At 39.7% G+C, this 21,802-nt stretch overlaps 1 protein-coding gene across 1 annotated transcript in view; it reads right to left on the minus strand.

The window, feature by feature from the left end:
* Positions 1-8,211: 8,211 nt before the first annotated feature.
* SYNJ2BP (synaptojanin 2 binding protein) overlaps positions 8,212-21,802 on the minus strand; it is a 38,325-nt gene continuing 24,734 nt past the window's right edge. Inside the window, exons 3-4 of the mRNA XM_026008491.2 lie at positions 14,689-14,784; positions 8,212-12,603 (exon numbers count right to left, since the gene is read on the minus strand). Coding sequence (XP_025864276.1) covers positions 12,463-12,603; positions 14,689-14,784 — 237 coding nt within the window. The 3' untranslated portion in view covers positions 8,212-12,462. The remainder of the gene's footprint in view (positions 12,604-14,688; positions 14,785-21,802) is intronic.

Genomic DNA, 21,802 nt, shown 5'->3' on the forward strand with positions numbered 1-21,802 from the left:
GAAGCTGGCAGGTTGGTGGGCAAATGAACGTGTGGCTTCATGACCACAGTTGCTTAGGACACAGCCCCCACGTGCCATTTGCGGGGTGAGTCAGAGGCAGCCTCACCTACCAAGTACTAATTGAGATGTCAATACTATAGAAAATGCAAGTGACCTGGAGAAACATTTCCCATGTTATCCCTGAGATCTTCCCATCTGTCCCTGCCTCTCTTGCCACTGAAATGTTCCTGGTTTAATCCCTTGTCATCTTTCGACATATTGAAGTCACCCCTAAGTGGTCTTCGGAAGAGAAACTCCAGCTCTACCTTTCAACTGTTCTAATAGCACCTATATCCATAGGCCCAACTAGGTCAAATATGAAAAACAAATATGAAAAAAAAAACTAAAAAACAATCATAACCTTCTTCAAAGAAGTTATCTATAAAGCATAAACGATGAGACGCTCCTGGTTGGTTTTATTGGTCTGCTTGCCTACATGAGTTACTCCAATTTTCTTAGCAAGGAATTGAAGGTCCTTTATGATATGACTTTGGCCTGCCTTTTCTGCTTCTCCTCTTCGTTCACTCCATACTCCATCTTGGAGGAGATATTTCCTGAATATTGCGTTAACTTCCGCATCTTCTAATGCAGCTTTGGGGAGAGCAGGTTCTAAAAGCCTCCCTTACCCCACAGGCGGTACAGGTGATTCCCTCCTCAGAGCTCCAGGAGCCTGTGGCCAATATGTATCACAGAACATTATCACACTGTATTATCAGTTTTAGTGTATAAAGTCATAGTTGGTCCAAACAGCATATAAGCAAGATCAAAACAGGAGAGAGGGAAAGATACTCCAGAGTTTGAAGTTGAACCTTGGGGTTTAATTTTTGGTTCTGAGGCTGAGGAAATGAATCAAACCTCCCCACCCCCTACTCCTTGTTCCCCCAAAGAAGCATCTACGTGAGCTGAGCCAAGGGAGATTTTTAACTGATCAGGACAAGCTTGATTAAAGTGAGACTGAAGTTTTCTAACCCCTATTTCTCTAATCTTCTGTCACCCCAATTTCTCCAAGGAAGAGACACCTTGCAAATCTGGGGACTGAAGCAATAAGGTGGAAACACTTAACCTGAGAGGTTAAGTCAAACTGCACTGTGGGGAGTGCTGGAAGAAAATTATGTCAATTCATGGGAAAGAGTCAGGAGCAGTCACAGAACCGCAAGAGAATTTAGGATTGGAGGGATGGGCATATAAACAGTGTTGCTATGGCTTATGAATAGAGTCTCCTTGAATGTGATATTTTGTACTTTATTTTGAATTATTTGTTGCTTTTTGTTGTATATTTGTTTACTTCATCTCTCTGCAGAGAAGGAACCATGTAGGGCCATAGGATTTTAAATTAGACAATATAGTGTGAAGTATGCCAGATTTGCACATGGTTTTGCCTCCTTTCTTCATTCACTTCTTTTTGATAGTTCAGAATTCATAGAGCATCCTGGTTAGGTAAGTATTATTTCTCCCACTTTCCCTCTGATCCTAGATGTAAGGGCACTGATCTAAAGTCCAGGCCTTTTCCTACTTTTTCACTACATGAAAACATCACCCTACCAGACCTGACACCAATAAAGCCCTACATTCAGCTGTGTTAATAATGGATTAAGTCATATACATATATTCTAGGTAATGCTGTAGCTAATGATCTGTACCCTTTCTGGATAAAACATATATTCAGGGCAGCCCCGGTGGCTCAGCAGTTTAGCGCTGCCTTCAGCCCAGGATGTGATCCTGGGGACCCAGGATTGAGTCCCACATCGGGCTCCTTGCATGGAGCCTGCTTCTCCCTCTGCCTGTGTCTCTGCCTCTCTCTCTCTCTCTCTCTCTCTCTCTGCATTTCTCATGAATGGATAGGTGAAATCTTAGGAAAAAAACCCAAAAGATTGAAAAAAATATATTCAATTTAGGTAAATACAGGTCTTCAGTCTCTCATTTGCTCAATCATTTAAATAAGCATGTATTGGGCACCTGGGTGGTTCGGTCAGTTACGCAACTGATACTTGGTTTCCGCTCAGGTCATGATCTCAGGGAGATTGAGGTCCATGTCAGATTTGCTGCAGAGCAGGAGTCCGTTTGAGATTCTTTCCATCCCCCTCTGCTTGTGTACAAGCTCAGGCTCAGGATCCTGTACTCGGGCTAGCTCATATACTTGGGCTTGCTCTCTCTTTAAATAAATAAATAAATAAATAAATAAATAAATAAATATTTTAAAAAGCATTTATTGAGAAACTTGAGGTAGCCCTGAAGGAGCAGCTGGAAGATTGTCAGCGGACAAAATTTGGAGCAGTGAGGAATTTATTTTTTTAAAGATTTCATTTATTTTAGAGATAGAGAGCACAAGTAGGGGGAGGAGCAGAGGGAGAGGGAAAAGCAGATCTTGGCTGACTTGGGGCTTGATCTCAAGATCTAACGATCATGACCTGAGCTGAAATCTAGAGTCTGATGCTAAGCCAACTGAGGTGCTCCACAAGCAGTGAGGAATTTAAATGCCTAACAAATAATATTATATAAGTGATAAGCTCTATTGTCTATGCTTAGTGCTCACCTTAAGCACTACTACTGTACCTCAGTTTCTCTGTTAAATCAGAGTATGTGATATTTGTCATCATTTTTATAATTCTTACAGAAAACACAAAATTATTCATCAGTATAGGCTCTGTTGCCTTCTCAGAAATATAACTCAAATCACAGTCACAATGTTGACTCAGCCATCTTAACTGTCATACTTTGAAGTGAGAGGCTATAAAAATGTATATCCAAAAAACAAGACATCTCCACCACCCATGCTAGTCCTTTAGGACTGGTATGTTTTTATTATCTAAGAAAGTTATATTATCCTACAACATCTGCTATATCATCACTTAACTCATGCAAGTATATAGGAGCATTCTTATCAAAATTACCAGTCTTGAGAGCTTTAGCACTAAGGTTAGGTTTTAGAACTGTGGCCACATTTAAGGGCTATGGGTGTAGAAAGATTGGTTACTTCATGAATCTTTGGTTTCATAATTAACATCTAGTATCTAAGCTGATTCACTCAAAAAAAAAAAAAACCTTATAAGGTTTAGAAGAGCATGATTCCAGACCCATTTTACAGGTGAGCAAATTGAGGCTCAGAAAGGTTAAGAGATTTGCATAAGGTCAAAACTTTGTAAGAGTACAAATGCCCCAGCTTGAACCAGATGTCTGTAACAATTGATGATATTAACTACCTCGTTCTTGAAATCTCCTCCTGTGGTTTCTGTGGATGTTTGGTTCTCGTGGATCCTCTCCAACTTTGAGGCTTGTGTGCCTTAGCCTTACACACCTTAAGTTGGAGTCCTTAGCCCTCCGCTGGTTTTCTGTCTGTTCCAGAGACTCTCAAAGTGTAGTGTGCACACAATCCCAAGGACACTATCAAAACACAGATTGCTGGGCCCCCTCCCCAGTTTCTGATTCAATAGCTCTGGGATGGCTTGGATGGCTTGAAAATAGGCTTTTCCTTCTTCCTTTTTTTTTTTTTTTAAAGATTTTATTTATTTATTTATTTATTTATTTATTTATTTATTCATTCATTCATTCATTCATGAGAGAGAGAGAGAGAGAGGCAGAGACACAGGCAGAGGGAGAAGCAGGCTCCATGCAGGGAGCCTGATGTGGGACTCAATCCCAGGACTCCAGGATCACGCCCTGGGCCAGAGGCAGGCACTAAACCGCCGAGCCACCCAGGGATCCCAAAAATAGGCTTTTCTAACAAGTTTTCATCTGCTGCTGCTGGTCTGGGGACTACACTGTGAGAAATACTGCTCTGTCCTTGTTCCTCAGGCTCTATCCTCTTTCCCTAGGTAAACTCAACTCTTGCTTTGGCATCAAATTTTATCATGGTGTGGATTACTTCTGGTACATTTCCAACAGCATAAATGGTTTCTTACACCTCAAAGTCAACATGCCACAGAGATTTCTTTTTCACTTTCTTTTCTTTCTTTCCATTCCTTTCTTCCTTTTCCTCTTCTTGTTTTGGGTCCTTCCCTCCATTCTATCTAATTTCTATGGCTAGAACTAGAGTGGCTAAGAGTTGGCTACTCAGTTTCTAATTCAGTCCAATCAAATCAGTTAAAAGTAAGCTTTGGACATTATTCAGCTAGGAAATCAATTGTTTCTCCCTTCATGCACATTTCTCTTATGATAGTGATCATTAACATTATAGTTTTAGAATTATTGCAGCATTTATCTTATTACTTCTTATGGAATATAAGCTATGGGATGAATGGGACCATGTCTAATACATTTCTGTCTTCCATGACTTCCTTTGTAGTCCTAAACCACAATGCATAATTTCTGGGGAAAAAAAAACAAATGAAATGGCAACAGGAAAGGTGACAAGAGCTTCCCATAACATGCTATACAGTGAAGACTTTCTGAGTAGTGATCCCAAAACCAAACAAAAACCTACTCAGTAACACCATGGAGAGACTCCAAGGTAACTCTCCTGTACGAGTGTTAGAGATCTCCTCTGTAGATTAATGAAACCAAAATATTGATGAAATTTAAAGTTAACTGCAGTGTCTCAAAGTGCAGTATTAGTGGATTACAACAAATTTCATCATGTAGAGCAAATCAGGAAAACTCTAATCTTCCAATGGCCATGAGACTAAAGCCTATTTGAAAACTTTCTAAATATTGTCAGTTAACTAAGTAGGCAAATGTGTGCTTTTGTGAAATAGGATTTTATCTATTGAAATTTATGTTTGAAAAACAGCTGTGTAGGGGCACTTTGGGTGGCTCAGTCAGTTGAGTGACTGACTCTAGATTTTGGCTCAGGTCATGATCTCAGGGTTGTGGAATTGAGCCTTGTATCCAACTCTGGGCTCAGTGAGGAGTTTGCTTGAGATCCGCTCTCTTTATCTCCCTCTGTCCCTGCCCCGCTCACATGTGTTCTCTCTCTCTCTCTTTCTAAAAAAAATAAATAAATCTTTAAAAAAAGTTAAAAATCATTGTACATATAAAGTTTCCTATAAATCAAAACATGCAAACCCAATAAAACTAGAACTTGACACCTCAAAAGCTAATCTACTTCCTAAAGTAACCATTGCAAAATCAAGTAACACTTCTACAAATTCAAATTTTTCTAGTTTTATTGATATATAATTGAGATATAACAGTGCATAAGATATTTTTAAAGATTTTATTTATCTGTTGCAGAGAGAGTGTGTGTACTAGCAGAGGGGAGGGGGAAAAGGGACAAGCAGACTCTCCACTGAGCTCAGTTCCAGGACCTTGAGATCATAACCTGAGCAGAAGGCAGATGCTTAATTAATTAATTAATTAATGTGTATGCCATAATGATTTGATTAAGGTACAAATTGTGAATCATCACCAGAGTAAATTTAGTTAAGATCCATCACCTCACACAGTTACAGAATATTTCCTCCTGTAATAAGAACGTTTAAGATTTCCTATAACATTATCAATAACACCATTTTGAATAATCCCCAAACCATGAAAGATACCAAACTAAAAACTATAAGTTTCATGGCAATCAATAAAAAGGAAAAAAACCTATGATTTTAGATGATAGAAAATAAACATTTGACTTGTAAAGAAAAAGAACCCCTCCAAAATGAATGAAATTATAGAGGATTAGTCAAAATAAAAGCTATAATAAAAGGGATCCCTGGGTGGCGCAGCGGTTTAGCGTCTGCCTTTGGCCCAGGGCGCGATCCTGGAGACCCGGAATCGAATCCCACGTTGGGCTCCCGGTGCATGGAGCCTGCTTCTCCCTCTGCCTCTCTCTCTCTCTCTCTCTCTCTCTCTCTCTCTCTCTATCTCTCTGTGTGACTATCATAAAAAAAAAAAAGCTATAATAAAAGAAATGGAGAAGAAAACCAGAAGAGTGGATTAATATAAAACCAAAAGCTGGTTATTAGAAAGAGTCAACTCATAGATTAAGGAAAAAATATTTAAATCTGTTAGGAATGAGACAGAAAACAGAAACAGATCTAGAAGAAAGTAAAAAAGATTACAAAAAAAATTTCAAGTTCTATTACAATGCATTAGACAGCTATAGAAATTGATGTTTTTTTGATAAAACATAAAGGATCATTTAAAAGTGAAACATACCAATTACTGAGGAAATTGGAAATTTGCCATTAAGAAGGACTAGGCTCAGGACGCCTGGGTGGCTCAGCGGTTGAGTGCCTGCCTTTGGCCTAGGGCTTAGGGCGTAGTCCTGAGGTCCTGAAATGGAGTCCCACATCGGGCTCCCTGCTTGGAGCCTGCTTCTCTCTCTCTCTCTTTGTCTCTCTCATGAATAAATAAAATCTTAAAAAAGAAGAAAAAGAAAGACTAGGCTCTTGGCTGTGATATAGGGGAAAAATTCATCCTGAGTCAAGCCAGAACTAATTTTCCAAACTCCAGTGAAAAACTATAGTCTTTCTAGCAACAGCAGGGTGAGTAGATTGGGCAAGGTTTAACAAAAGCGGAAATAAGATATATTTTACTTATTTCTCAACATCCATCACAGCACAAGCTCCCTTTACAAAGGATAGTAGAAAAAAGGAGTAGAAAATAGGATGTGAAGAGAAAGGATAAAGTATCCCTTTGACAGATACTTTATGGTCTTACACTTCTTATCTAAAAGAATTAACCTCTACTTAGCACATCCACAGAAAAACCAAATTTATTTAAAATCTAAAATAAGTTTCCGGGTGCACCTGGGTGGCTCAGTTGGTTAAGCATCTGCCTTCAGTTCAGGTCATGATCTCAGGGTCCTAGGATCATGCCCTGTGTCAAACCCTGCATTGGGCTCCCTGCTCACTGGGGAGTCTGCTTCTCCCTCTCCCCCTTGCTCATGCTCTCTCAAAATGAATAAGATCTTTTTAAAAATGCTAAAATAATGCTGAGATAAAGAAAACCGTTTTATACTTTCCCGATCTCAGCAGCCTGTCATTCACTTTGTTCTAGCCAAGACAAGCACTGACTCCTGTAATGATGCTGTTAAATTTCCTTATACTTGTACTCTACCTGTAACCAGACCAAGGTTAAACAGTTGTTTCCTGGGGTGCCTGGCTGGCTCAGTTGATTGAGTGTCTGACTCTAGATTTCAGCTGAGGTCTTGATCTCAGGGTCGTGAGTTCAAGCCCCGCATTAGCCTACTTAAAAAGAAACAGAAGAAAAGAGTATGTGTTTCCTATATCCTCATCCCCATACAAAATTTTATTTCTCCTCTATTAGGTTCTTTTTGGGGACTATTATATAGGTAGTTTTACTGTACCTTAAAGAAATTTGCCATTTCATGAATATCAGAACCTTTTCCTTCTGACTGCATGGTCATAGGGCTTATACTAACTTCTTTTGCTAGTTGTATGAAGGCTTCTGGAAGCATTTGCATTCTTAAGGCCTGTCCTTTATGAGGACAGAGTGCAAAGCTTCTTACTGTCTATATATATTGGTATCTGTCAAAAAAAGAATCATTTTCTGTGTAACCCCAGAATTGATGCCCAGGGAAAAATTAGAAGTCTAAGAAGGATTGGAGACTAGAGCACTGATGAGAAAACGAAGGAAATTTGAAAACAAATGTAAATGCATAAGTTGGTATTAGAAACAGGATCTAGCATTTGTAGAACTCCTTTAGACACTACAACTTTTTTTTTTTTTTTTTTTTTTTTTTTTTTTTTTTACAATATAGGTTGTTACAGTACCAAGGGCATCAGCCAAGCACATCAAGTACTTTATAGTATGTGTGTGTATATAAATATCAATATCAGGCCAGATTCCTGGTCCTGATATCAGGCAACTATGGCTCATAGAACCAGTTAAGAACCTGGTTCTGATCAGAATAGAATTCCTTAAAATACTGTCTTTCTTTTGATCACAATTGCCCTTTTGGATGTGAGTGATGGTCTCAAAAGATCTGCTTATAGATCAAAGAGAAACAGAAAAAGGGGCTTCTTTCAGGATAGTAGCCAACTCTAAACCTATCATATGTAAGAGGTTGAGAGCTTTGTAACTTATCTTCTAGATGGTGTTAGCAAAATACTTTACATCGAGAACACTAATAAACCTCCACATTCAGATAATGAGCTATTTCAGCTTAGTGACTAGAGCTTATTCATCTCTGTATCTTCAGCAACTAGTACATAGTAGGCACTCAGGCACTGAAGGAAAAATTTTACCCTCATCTGTCCAAAGATAAATGGACTAAAATGGACTAGAATAAAATCTTTATTGGCTCCACATGAAATTACATGAATGCCACTTCCCCTCACCGCCCATACTTGACAGCCTGTTAATGTTGTTCCATTTCTTTAAAAATACTGTTTAAATTGCTGTTTCCACAATAAAAACAATGTCCAACATCAAAAAATACACTTCTCTAGAACTAGTCACAGAACTCATGTGATTGAATTTTACATTAGGGCTTTCGGAGGTTATACTGTGGAATCTCCCAGTTCTGCATGAGTTTGCAATCCCCAGTCATTATTCAAGGCCCAAAGAGAAAATATAGAAGTGAATGGAGATAAAAAGGATAATTTCATCTATGTTCATGTAGTGGATACATTCATGATATAAATAGGAGACAGAAAGGGCACCTCTGTAACAGACTGAGTCTTTGATAATAGTTTACCTCTTTGAGCTTTGACTTTTCATCTCTAAGATAGACTCATCCAGAATCTTTCTCATTCCCTTTTAGCTCCAATATTTTTTTAAAGATTTTATTTACTTATTCATGAGACATACAAAGAGAGGCAGAGACACAGGCAGAGGGGAGAAGCATGCTTCCATGCAGGAGCCCGATGCAGGATTCGATCCTGGAATTCCAGAGGCAAAGGCAGATACTCAACTGCTAAGCCACCTAGGCGTCCCTAGCTCCAATGTTCTTTGATTGGGTTCTAATTTAATAGATGCACAAACTGAAAAACTAATACATTTTGCTGGCCAGTCCTTAGCAAATAAGCCGTAGAATGCTCCACTTCTTATTCCACATCTATACTTGGGCAGAAACTCAGAGAGCTGGGCTCTTAAAAGGCCCAAGTGAAATTCTCATTTTACCTTGGAGGGCATGCCTGTATATGATTTGATAATTTATTTTTAAAAGTTTTTATTTAGTAATTTAAATGCCACAGGGCATTGTTTGGTGACATTGCATAGTGGAATCACATGATGAACTTGATTTCACTGCTGCCTGAGTCCCATCCCCAGAGATTTTATTTGAATGGTCTATGTGCTGTCTGGCAACCAGAATTTTATAAGCTATTCAGATGATTCTAACCTGAGAAAAAGGGGACAACTATTGGCATAGAGCAGTGATTCCCAAACTTTACCGTGAATCAGTCACCTGGAGGTATTGCTAAAACAGACTGCTGGGTGCTGTACGCAGTGTGATTCAGTAGGTCTGGGGTGAAGCCCAAGAATTTGCTTTTCTAACAAGTTCCTCAGTGATGCTGATGCTTTTGTTGAGAGCTGCTGCCAGTGAGAAATATCATTGACTGTGGCACCTGAAGTCCTAAGTTATATCCTGATTCTATCATTAACCTATCTGTAATCTTAGGGAAAGTAATTTATTCTCTTTTCTTTAGTGTCTTTTCAACAATACTTAGATCTCAGAGTGGTGAGTCATGAACAAATAGTGTACCCACTGTGATTAGTAGACTACCTGCCACAAAATGCAGTATCAAATATTAATTTCCTTTTTCCATCACACATGGCTAGATGGCATGAGTAATTAAGTTAAATCAATAACACATATTAAAACTTGGAAGGAAAAGAGAGACAACTGAAGCAAACAATGTCTTATCAAAATCATAGGTATCATAGAAGATGATAAATACAGAGAAGTGTTTTCAGCATATTGTCTTAAAATTACTTTCAATCTTCAAAACTTTGAACATAGTAATTTAGGTAGCAGGAATATTTGATAAAATCTATAAAGTGAAAAAGAAACTTAGATTCAATCTATAAAGATCATGAATCTTTTTAATGACCTACAATGGACTCTGATATCTCATCTAGGACAATAGTTTCTTAAAGAATCAGAAATAAAAACTGAATAGCATACTTGCCTAAAAACTTTAATCATGGATCTTTAAATGCTATTTAATTCCAAAGAAAATCTAAATTATTAAAGTGCATAAGAATCCCTATTATTAAACAAAGTAAAACTTCTACCAACAAAGAGATAAGGGTACGTTCTATTTACATCTACCAACAAATAAAAAAACTAGATAGCTTTCCCCCCTGCTTGCCATTTGCTTCATTCTGAGTATCTCAAGGTCCTCTCAGGAGTTAATGTCCAAACCCTGAGATGAATCCTGGGAGGGAAACAAGTACACTGCAGAAACTGCTGCACAAGTCTCCAGATGCAGGGAGGGGCAGGGCTTGTGTCCCCACAGCAGCGCTGAGGTGAGACCTGGAATACTGTGTGTTGCTGACCTACAGGGGCAGCTAAGTGAGGCTGGAAGATACTGAATACTTGGGGTCTAAGGCCTCAGTCCTATCAGGATTGTTTAAAGCAAGTTTCTCCCTGTACCAGTCTTACGAGGGTTATTTTTATAAGCCTTCCCTTTCTGCTCTGGCCTGATCCCATATGTGACAGCTTTCTTTTTTGGAATTCCTGAATAGAAAAATAGGATGGCTGTCTGCTCTCTGTTGCTACGTCGTATTCTGATTTTTTCCCATTTCTTATTGTTTTTGACTGTCACTCAACCTGATAATATTCTTTTACTCATCTATTAATGAAATCTCTTAACTAGACCCTGAGCTCCTCTAGGGTCCTTAATTTGTCCTCTTCCTCCATGGAATTTTCTCATGTGTCTTGAATCTCAGTAACCATTCCCTTTTGCTATTCACAATATAAATGTGATCTTCTTTGTAAAAGTGCCTTAACAAAGCTGGTGTCCAAGCAGCAGCTCTAAAACTTACTGGATTATCCATGCTGAAAATTGGACACAAATGATTGCCTCAGGGAAAGTTTTCATACTCTTGCCAGGATTATGTAAGGGCTATAGTCTGGCCAGTATGCTTGGAGGACGGAAATTATTTTTTTAAAGCCAGAGAATTAGCCTTGGTTTAGCTCTCCTTAGTGCTTTAAAACCAATGTTTGATATCACATGAACAAAATGTGGTTCCCACCTCATTAATATCCGTGGGCATCCTGAGCATCCATTCAAACATATCCTTCTCTCAAGGTTTCCCCACGAAACATCCACCAAACTTCCCTACCCACAAAAACAATAAAACCTCTTTTCTTCTTCCCTGCAAAAACGGTTTACTCATTAGAAGCCAAAGCCGGTGTTTAGAGCCATTCAACAAACCCCTGCAATCCAAACCCTCTCAACTGAATCAGAAGCAGAGCTGATTTCATGTGCATCCTGCCAAAGAGCAGCTCCTGCTCTCAATTTGCCTATTACTAGAAACCAAAAAGTCTGTTAGATGGCCTGAGAGGGTTCAGGGGCTACCCTGGAATTACCCTTTTGTCTTCTAGTTTTTTTTCACTGGGTTGGTTTGGCCGCATCACCAAAGCTCTGACCACAGTTTTCTAGCTGATCCTTTACTAGGACTATGAGGTATCAGAAAAGTGACTAGGAAGCCCCAGAAAACCGGTAAGATTTATCTCTCTAAATTTCAAAGTTTGGGGAACAGATGGACTTCACAAAGCTGGATTATGGCATTTTACTTCCACTTCCGAAGCATAGCTAGTATAAGAAATATGTTTCTAAAATTTTTAATTAGTTGCTTCGGTTTTTCTTTTCTTTTTTTAAAATGACTCAGATTGGCCATCCTCTTTCAAGGCTTACTCTCTCACTCCTGCTATATATCAAATTCTTCCATTAAGAACTTCCCTTATATCAGAAACCTGAAACCACAGAGCAGCTTTCCACCTTTTTAATTCTCCATAAGGCATTACTATCATACTGTCATGTATGGATGTATGTGTGCACACGCACTTGCTTTTTTAAAAAAAGTAAAAATGCTGTCATTATCCTGTATTTCATATAGGCACCCAAGTATGTAGATAGAAATTAAATAAAGGCCACAAAAACTTCCCAAAGAAGATCATTAAGAAGAAAAATCCTCTCTTCTCTTGTATCACATAGCTGGCCTTTGAGGCATGCCAGCTAAGAGAAAGGTATCACCCGTGCTGATGGGAAGACTGGACTGTTCCCTCTTTGGGTTATAGCTGAACTTCTATTGGTGGTCCTAGCAAAATATGTAACTCCCCATTTGTTCTAGGCAGGTCTTTTCTTCAGTCTTCTTTCAAACAATGCCTTCACTCTCCCATGAGATATGAGGATGTGGAGATTTGGGATAGCGAGGTCCTGTTTGGGTAGCAGTCTCTGTCAATGATGTGTTGGCTGTGCAGAGAGAGGGAAGGATATGGGAGAATGGCAGGGGACGAAGGTGAGAGGGAGAGAGAAATGTGTCTTCTATTGGGAGCACTGGAAGAGACTAAGCTTTTCAAAGTTGCTGCCGGTATTTCATGAAGGCCCAGGCTGCTATCACGGTGAGGGCAAACACTGGCACCAGCACCAGAGCTATGGGGATGCCACTTGGCTCCCCTTCACTTCGATGTCCTAGAGGCCCGTTCTGCACTTGTACCTGGAAGGGAGAAAAAAACGTTAACTCTAGTCACCAATGTGTATTTACCCCAACCAAGGGGTCCAGCTTGACCCATTACCTGGGTCTAGACCACCCAAAGCTGTCACCTCCAAGCACTACCTGGCAGGAGTCCTCTCGGTTTGTTCTAAATTGATGCATCAGTGTCAATTCTTTGGAAAGAAGTCTGATGGGGAAGCATTTAACCTTGCTGTGCGATACTGACCCAAAGGGACCCAAGGGAGAGCAGATAACCTCTTTCTGTTTTTCTACTGCCTCAACCAAGCTCTCTGTGTATCATATTAGGAAAATGAAGATACAAGATGAAACCTATTGATCCTGTAGGGAACCCTGAAATTAGTGGGTGGGGGCAAGGGGTGCCGACCTTCCTAGAAATGTTTACTTAGAAAGACTGCCAGTCATCGGAAAGCAATAAGGGCATATCTGAACAATGTTAACACAAGTACAGTGCCATTTCTGGAAATACTTTGCAATTCCCAAAAGGCACCCACTCCCTCCTGATATAGGGTCATGTCCTTCATCTCTATTTTCTAATACTGCACACAGATAAAGAGGAAACATCATTTTCCATTGCCTAAGCATTCCCTTTTGAAGCTGGTGGCATTTCTTCATATTAACTTTTTTTTTTAGTGAGTAAGTGAATGGGGTGGGGGGTAGAAGGAGAGAGAGAATCCTAAGCAGGCTTCCTGCCCAGCGTGGATCCCGATGCAGGAATCAATTCCATGACCTTGATCATGACCTGAGCTAAAACCAAGAGTCAGATGCTTAACTAACTGAGCCCCCCAGGCGCTACTCTTCATATTAACTTCTAATAGCTAACTTGCAACAGTTATGGTACCATCTTGTTTCAGTTCAATATAACCTCTTTACAACCCATGTTCCTTCCATCTAAAAGACGATGCTGTAGACTTAGCTTTTCTATCCTCTAGCCTACCGCTGTATTTTTCACTTACTGTTCAGATGTCCCGAGGGCATGCTCAATAGTAAGATGTGGTTTTTAGGGCTAGGCCAATTTTCTGACCAGAGTTTTATTAGGAGTTACTATGTTTTATTAGGAGTCATTTGTGGATGTTTCCAAAAAATGTGAACTTTGGAAATCATTTTCCACATTTCTTCAAAAAGAACTCTCATCATACCTAAAGTGTATACCTACATTCCTTACTTGCCTTTACCTATTGCATAAAGTCTTCCATGCTTTAGAAACAGAAGAGCTAAGGCAGAAGCAGCTGATTACCAATATTGTTTCCTATCGACCTGTTTTCTAATTCATCACACAGATTCTGCTTGCAACCCTGGTATCTTTCATGCCTACCCCCTTCCACTTTGTAACCTCTCCTGTCAAACTCTTCCTCAGCCTTTGAAGCCTCACTCAAGAGCTGAGTGGGGCAAAGACAGCATCATTTAAGACAGCACATTGAGCATGTGTGGTAAATGTACCCTGAAGTCCTTAGTGCCATGGGAGGAATTAGTTCTCCCTGGCTTCTCTCCCCATCATCCAAATTATTTAACACTAGGAACTAAGAAGTGGATGCAGGGAGAGGTGCGACTATGACTCAATTCTGAATTCAATTTTCTTTTTCCTGGAGCTCCTCTTTGAGCACTAGAGCTTTGGTCAAGAGGGTCACCAAGTTGACAAGAAAAGGGTTCCTGGTGGTGATCAGGAAAAGCACACAGAGGCTATCAGAAAACCCACCACCTCCACACTTCAAGCTTCATTAGTATGTTCAAGGGCATACAGGTTGCCTTCCCTGCTGAAAAATGAAATTGATTCTGGTTGTATTTTCTCCCCATTTATTTTAATTTGGTTGTCAAGCTTTACGCTTAAAGCATATTGTCTGGAAGCTAGGATCTAGGCTGCAAGCAGACTGTTTGAATTTCCTTTCATGATAAGCAGAAGTCCCTGAAGACCCAGGCCAGTGCCAGACAAGTTCCCCAAGAATGAGAATGAAATAAGAAAAAAAAAAAAAAAAAAAAGCAAATGCACTACTGAACATTATACTATATGCTTTATTCCCAAGAATGACACAAAAGCTTGGTGCCAGCTTGCTGGCTGCAAATAACACCTACCCTGTGCTGCACTCTTAGGGACACAGCATAGCCTGCATTACGAAAGAGGTCTACAGCATCCTGGTGCAGCAAGTTCCTTAGGTCTTGGCCATTTACCTGTCAAAAACAGCAAGTAGTTGAGAGGTAGAATTGTAAGTCAAAGATTTACATTCATGTGACTAAACATTTAAAAACTAGAGAGCTAATTCCAAGGGCTAGGAGAATGGGTCAGGTTATGTAGAGCTGAGTAACTTTTTCACTTTCAAAGCGGTTTTCCTAGAGCTGAGGTTCCCTGGGCCCTCTGAAAAACACCAAGGTTAAAAAAAAAAAAGTAGTTTCTCCTTCACCTTAGCTCCTGCTGCCTGTCTCATTTTGACATTTGGGTCTCTGTTACTGTACTTGTGTGTCTTCCATGAGCATCAGCCTGCTTCCCTATAGCTAACATGGTCTTCTGGGTTACCATCCGATCCTTTACATTCCTAATCCTTGGCATTGCCAGCTTCAACTCTAGAAATATAACTTTATGAAACTCTAGTAATATAACTATGAAACAATTTTCTTGATGAGGCCCATTCTGTTGGTCTTGTCCCATTGTGGACAACTTCCCTTGATTCCATGGATACTCCCATTCTCTTCCAATTTACTAATCATACAAAATTTCTTTGATGAAACAAACTCCTAAAAAATTTTTAAGGGTAGGTCAGTTCTACCATTTAGAGGGGAGAGATGACCAGTGATGTTAATACTCTTTAGTGTTAGGAGTGACTGTCCATAAGTGATATCTACTCTATGCTGTACTGACACAGCATAGCCCACCTTATGCAAGATCTACACATCTCTTGTACACATCAATGTCATCAACAGCAGCAAGAACACCTAATGGTTTTACTTGTTAGGTTCTGTGCTGAATGCTTTATATATACTGTTTAATGTAGTTCTCACAATAATCCTATGAGGTAGACACCATTTTTTTTTTGGTTAGGTAGACACCATTTTTATCTTGTTTTCACATATGAAGAAACTGAAGCTTAGCAAGGTAGATAATTCACCCAAAGTCATAGTAAGTGTAGGAGCTAGGCCTAGTGTTTTTAAATACCAGAAGTAAAGGTACAGTGCCCCTGCAATTTACTGTTCCTTCTGCACTATTATTCTTCAACCTTGACTCACAAACTATTCTTAGCTGAAACTCAAGCCATTGACTAATTCAAGCCTCTGATCTTCCTTGTTACTGTTTTCCTTCTCCAAGAGGTTCATATTGTTCCTCCAATCTCCTGCCAATGTCCTTGGTGAATTAATCTAACAACACTTTGGCATTATAGATTGTCTAACTTCCCAAATTAATAGTTTCCTGTCCTATTCCACTTTAGTTACCAACTGGCATAAGCCTTTGACTTCAACATTAGGCATGCTTCAGCTCCAATATCTCAAACTCTTAGAAAACTGATCAGAATTTCTACGCACTTCATACTTTCTATTTCTCTACTGAATCTGCTCATTATCCTCATCAAAATCTTTAACCGTTTTAGACTTTACTTGCAGCATCCTTACCCATCTAAGAGTTCTTGCTGTTATTTCAACAAAGCACTTGGTTAACTATTATAATCCCTTGTCCCTATGATTTTCTTCCATCTTTCCAGTCCTGCACAACACACTGCATTTGTTTTCCTTATCATCACTGAGTTTAATATTCCTGGGGAAAAATACACACACACACACACACACACACACACACACACACACACCTTCCAGCACAGATCCATCCATGCTGGCTGACACTTCCATCTTTATGCCCTCTCTACTCACCTGGTGAACTGTCTAATGAATTCCCAGCAGCAGCTATTCCAGACCTTTCCAGTCATTAAACCCTAACTCTGATCCTATCTCCTCTCTCCAGATTCCTTTACCTTATCTTTTTTTTTTTAATTTTTATTTATTTATGATAATCACGGAGAGAGAAAGAGAGAGAGAGAGAGAGAGAGAGAGAGAGAGAGGCAGAGGGAGAAGCAGGCTCCATGCACCGGGAGCCCGATGTGGGATTCGATCCCGGGTCTCCAGGATCGCTCCCTGGGCCAAAGGCAGGCGCCAAACTGCTGCGCCACCCAGGGATCCCTGCCTTATCTTTTTTTTTTTTTTTAAGATTTCATTTACTTATTCATGACACACATAGAGGCAGAGAGAAAGGCAGAGAAAGAAGCAGGCTCCATGCAAGGAGCCCAATATGGGACTCGATCCCAGGACTCCAGGACCATGCCCTAAGCTGAAGGCAGATGCTCAACTGCCACCTAAGTGTGAGCCACCCAGGTGCCCCTGCTTTATCTTTTTTTGAGAATACTGTTAACTTCTCACACTCTCTCCATGTTTTCTCCTTCCCTTTCAAAGTTTCTTGAGAGCTTCTCACTGCTGCTTTGTCCTTGTTTCTGAATTAGGATCCATTTCCTTTACAGAGGCTAAACCACCCACTAGTACACATTCCTTCCAGCCTTCTAAAGAACTTAAGTGATCACTTGCTTCTCTTGATTCCTTCATTATTATTGCCCTCTGCTCTTTCTCAACTAAAACTATTCTCGTCTGTAAAGAAGAAATACAGATGTTTCTTGGAACCCACGATCACCTTCTTCCCATCTTCTGTCTTCTTCCTTTCATTGCAAAACTTGTTCAAAGAGCTATTTGAAAGCATTGGCCTCTACTTCCTCCGCAGTTCATTCACTCTATTCCCTGGTACTGCTGTGATATATGAGGTGGCAGGAAAGAATATTCTGTCCTGTGGGTCAGCATTGACTTCCAATCACTAAATCCTACAGCCCTTTCCCAGTCTTCAGACCTCCTGCCTTTTGCAATTCTCTCTGGTCTCAGCTTTTTAATATTTAGCTCTCTTAGTTCTTGAGGGATTCCTTTCTTGATTCCTCTTCCTCTTCTTCCTTAAGTAAGCATTCCTCAATGTCTATAGTCTCTCTGTCCCCTTATCTTCTCTCCCACGGTGATATTTCACAATTACAACTGTACTCTGTAAGACAGCTCCCACATTTTTATCCTTATTTCTACTGCTGGACTTGCCAGGTTCCTGCTGGGTTCCTGTACTGGAATGTTCTGTTACACCTCAATTCAAGATATCCAAAGCCTTTTACTTCCCACAAAATCAGACTGTCCCCTATTCCCTCTTATTGCCACTACCATTACTTCAGACTAAAATGCTGATATTTTAAAATTCCATTCCCTAGCAGTGTTCGCATACAAATACCTTGTCAAATCCCATAGCTTAACGTAACACCATCCCTCACATGCTATTTTCTTTCAATTGCCTCTCTTTTTAGATGGTGGATACTTTTAGATGAACTGTTGTGATCACCTTCTTTCTGATTCACTTTTCTCTAGGCCCTCCCCCACTCTTATCCTATTCAGATATTGTCTCCAGATCAAGCCTCCTAAAGTAAGATTTTGTTTATACAAAACTGGAAGCAGGGGAAAAGGGAGTATATGCCTGATTTCTCATTCTGCTGTGCAAAGTTCTCCAGGAAGTGGCTCCAACCTACTTCCCCAGTTTAATTTTGCATTATTCCCTTTCATAAATCCTGTGCTTTAAATCACATAATCCAGTGTCTCTAGGACATAAAACATATCCTTACCTTCATACCTGTGCTCTAGCTATTTCTACCACCTAAAAACGCTTCCTTTTTAAAAAAATTCTATGTATCTTCCAAGATTAATCTTAAAAAGGTTCAGTCCTGCTATCTATAGTGTAGAAATGAATAGTTTCCTAGTTGATGGACTTTGATTTCATGCTACCAAGCCACCTTCTGATTATGCCTTCCGTTTGTTTGTTGGTAGACATGCCACAGGTAAAGAATTTCAGGAGTCCTAGAATCATCACAATGAATTCTCAACGTCTCAATTTTCTAGTTAATTCCTGGGGGACAGAATCGGTGTGAGACTGCTGACTGTAGCGGGAAGACTTGTGTAACTAACTAATCTAGCCCATGTGATAACTGTATTTCTCATTGTAAGAAAATAGGTATTTTCTCTTAGAGACAAATTAAGTTAATGATGTGGTCGTGTCAACAAATGCCAAAGATATCAGAGCTCAGAAAAAAGAGCCAAGATTCATAGTGATATGAATGCAAGTTGGAGAACTGAGTCACTACATGCCATTCAATGGCAGGAGTACTGAGTTCAAAATCTTCTTTGCAATCACAGTCAATTAATAATTGCCAGCAATCACCACATATTTATTATCATGCCTGGAGCTGTCTCTTCATTCTATATGTACTAACTTATTTAGTCTTCACAATAATCCTATGAGTTAAGAACTTCCATTTTATAGATGATAAAACTTAGAAGGGTATGCAAATTGTTCATGGGCATATAGAATGGAAGTAGTAAAGCCAGGATCCAAATCACCTGGCTGCAAAACCTCCACTTTAAAACACTAACCCACAGAAATTTATATTATAAGCAAGGATTTTATTTTAGCAACATACCACTATCCATCATATTAATATTTTAAATTGAATTGTTACTGGTTTTGCAGTTTCATTAATATCTAATATGTTATACTTTTAAATTTTTAAAGTTTTATATAACAATATAAGCTGCTTATTTTTTTTAATTTTTAAAAAATTTTAAATAGGGATCCCTGGGTGGCGCAGCGGTTTGGCGCCTGCCTTTGGCCCAGGGCGCGATCCTGGAGACCCGGGATCGAATCCCACGTCGGGCTCCCATTGCATGGAGCCTGCTTCTCCCTCTGCCTGTGTCTCTGCCTCTCTCTCTCTCTCTCTCTCTCTGTGACTATCATAAATAAATTTAAAAAAAATTTAAAAAAAATTTTAAGTATTTTATTTATTTATTCATGAGAAACAGAGAGAGAGAGAGAGAGAGAGAAAGGCAGAGACACAGGCAGAGGGAGAAGCAGTCTCCATGCAGGGAGCCCAATGTGGGACTTGATTCTGAGTCTCCAGGATCACGCCCTGGGCTGAAGGTGGCGCTAAACCGCTGAGCCGCCCAGGCTGCCCCCAATATAAGGTGTTTCTATATTAATATTTTTATTCATTTGCATATTTTGAAGCAGCATTAAAATTTAGGAAGCTAAAATTTAGTAAAGTGCCAAGTTGTTGACAAGACCTTTCCAGATAATTCTGCTGATGTGACTGATTTACTTTGAATCTCCATATTATATAATGATCATAAAGCTCAAAGTGGACTCTGCCCTATATTGTATCACTTTACATTCTTCTGTAAATAACTTGGAGAGGTTGTATTGCAAAACTCATCATTACAACTCCTATATCTGAAGAGTACTTTGAACAACACTTGAATATAATGAGTATAATAAATGTCACATGAGGGTGCCTGGGTGGCTCAGTCCGTCAAGCAGCTGCCTTCAGCTCGGGTTATGAGCCCAGAGGCCTGGGATTGAGCCCTGCATCAGGCTCCCTGCTCACCGGGTAGTCTGCTTCTCCTTCTCCCTCACCCCTCCTGTTTGTGCTCTCTTGCTCACTTGCTCTCTCTCTCTCAAATAAATAAAATCTTTAAATAAATGTCACATGATTTTCTGAGGCTTGCTTGCAGATTGCGCCCTGCAAATATAACTGACATATTCTCAATATTATACAAAGCCAAAAGGCCTGGAATCTGACCGCCAGTGACTCACTGTATAACTATGGTCCTTACCTGAGTCTCCTTCTGCTAACGGGGAAGAAAGACATTAGTGGTATCAGGCAAAAGAAGGTGTCATACAGAGCATAGGCCAATTAGACTAATTATGCCTTTCAACCCTCCTAGTTAGGCCTAAAGGTATTCTAATATAAAAGAACTGTTATTCTAATTACTTAAAAAAAAAAAGACTAACCACCAAGTTCCCTAAATATATGTGGAATTCACTCTCTTGGTCCCATCCATACTAATATAGACCAAGGGTTCTCAAAGTGCAATGCTAGAACCAGGAGCATTAACATTCACTGGGGAATTTGAAAGTTAATAGCAATCCCTCCAAGTGATTCTGAGTTTGAGTTATTTCTAACCTAAACTGCCCAAACAATCTTTATCTGGTCTCTATACTCAGCCCACTTGCCTATTTAATACAAATTCTGTGAATACACAGATTTCATCAGTGATTTTCCATTTACCAAAGTAGTGATTTTTCAAATGAGTCTATGGACCCACCACAGAAGATAGTGAAGTTAATCCAGTGGGTCAAGGCCAGTATTTAATTTTAAAACTGACATTAGGGATCCCTGGGTGGCGCAGCGGTTTGGCGCCTGCCTTTGGCCCAGGGCGCGATCCTGGAGACCCCGGATCGAATCCCACATCAGGCTCCCGGTGCATGGAGCCTGCTTCTTCCTCCGCCTGTGTCTCTGCCTCTCTCTCTCTCTCTCTCTCTGTGACTATCATAAATTAAAAAAAAAAAACAAACAAACCTGACATTAGAAGAAAACACAACACAGAATGCGTTACATATAGAAGAGCTAAATGTTATTTTCTTAAACTTTGCTTCAATTATATGTATGTATGTATGTATGTATGTGCACACTGTGTATTACCTATTATAGGTCATAATTTAAAACACTTGCCTATAGCAGTGCCTCTTACAATTTATTCAGACTTTATTCACACTCAGGATCTTGCTATAATGCAGATTTTGATTCTAATAGGTCTGGGAGGGTTCCTGAGACTGCATTACTAATAAGCTCCCAGATGGTCCTTGGACCTCACTTTTAGTACCAAGAGGTACTCAAAGGAGAAATCTTAAAACGTTGCCAAATTTGCTACTTCAGCTTCCTTAATTCATGGCACAGTTTCACTGAACCTGAGATATGGCAGATTTGCAACATGCTAGAAAATTTTGCTGACTGAATATTCAGAGAATAGGAATGGTGGTGTTCTGCTAACCAGATGGGGAAAAGTACTGTTTTTTTTTTTTCTTTGCTATGGTTGTTAGCAATCTTTAAAATGAGTCTCTGATTTTCTGCCTTTGGAAATGGATAAATGGAGTTAAAATTAGTTTTCTTCTTTTTTTAAAGTTTAACTTTTGGGGCACCTGAGTGGCTCAGTCGGTTAAGTGTCTGCCTTTGGTTGAGGTCATGGTCCCAGGGTCCGGGGACTGAGTCCCATATTGGTCTGTTTCTCCCTCTCCCTCTGTGCT

Source organism: Vulpes vulpes, chromosome 6 (assembly GCF_048418805.1).
Source record: "Vulpes vulpes isolate BD-2025 chromosome 6, VulVul3, whole genome shotgun sequence".
NCBI classification, from domain to species: Eukaryota; Metazoa; Chordata; class Mammalia; order Carnivora; family Canidae; genus Vulpes; species Vulpes vulpes.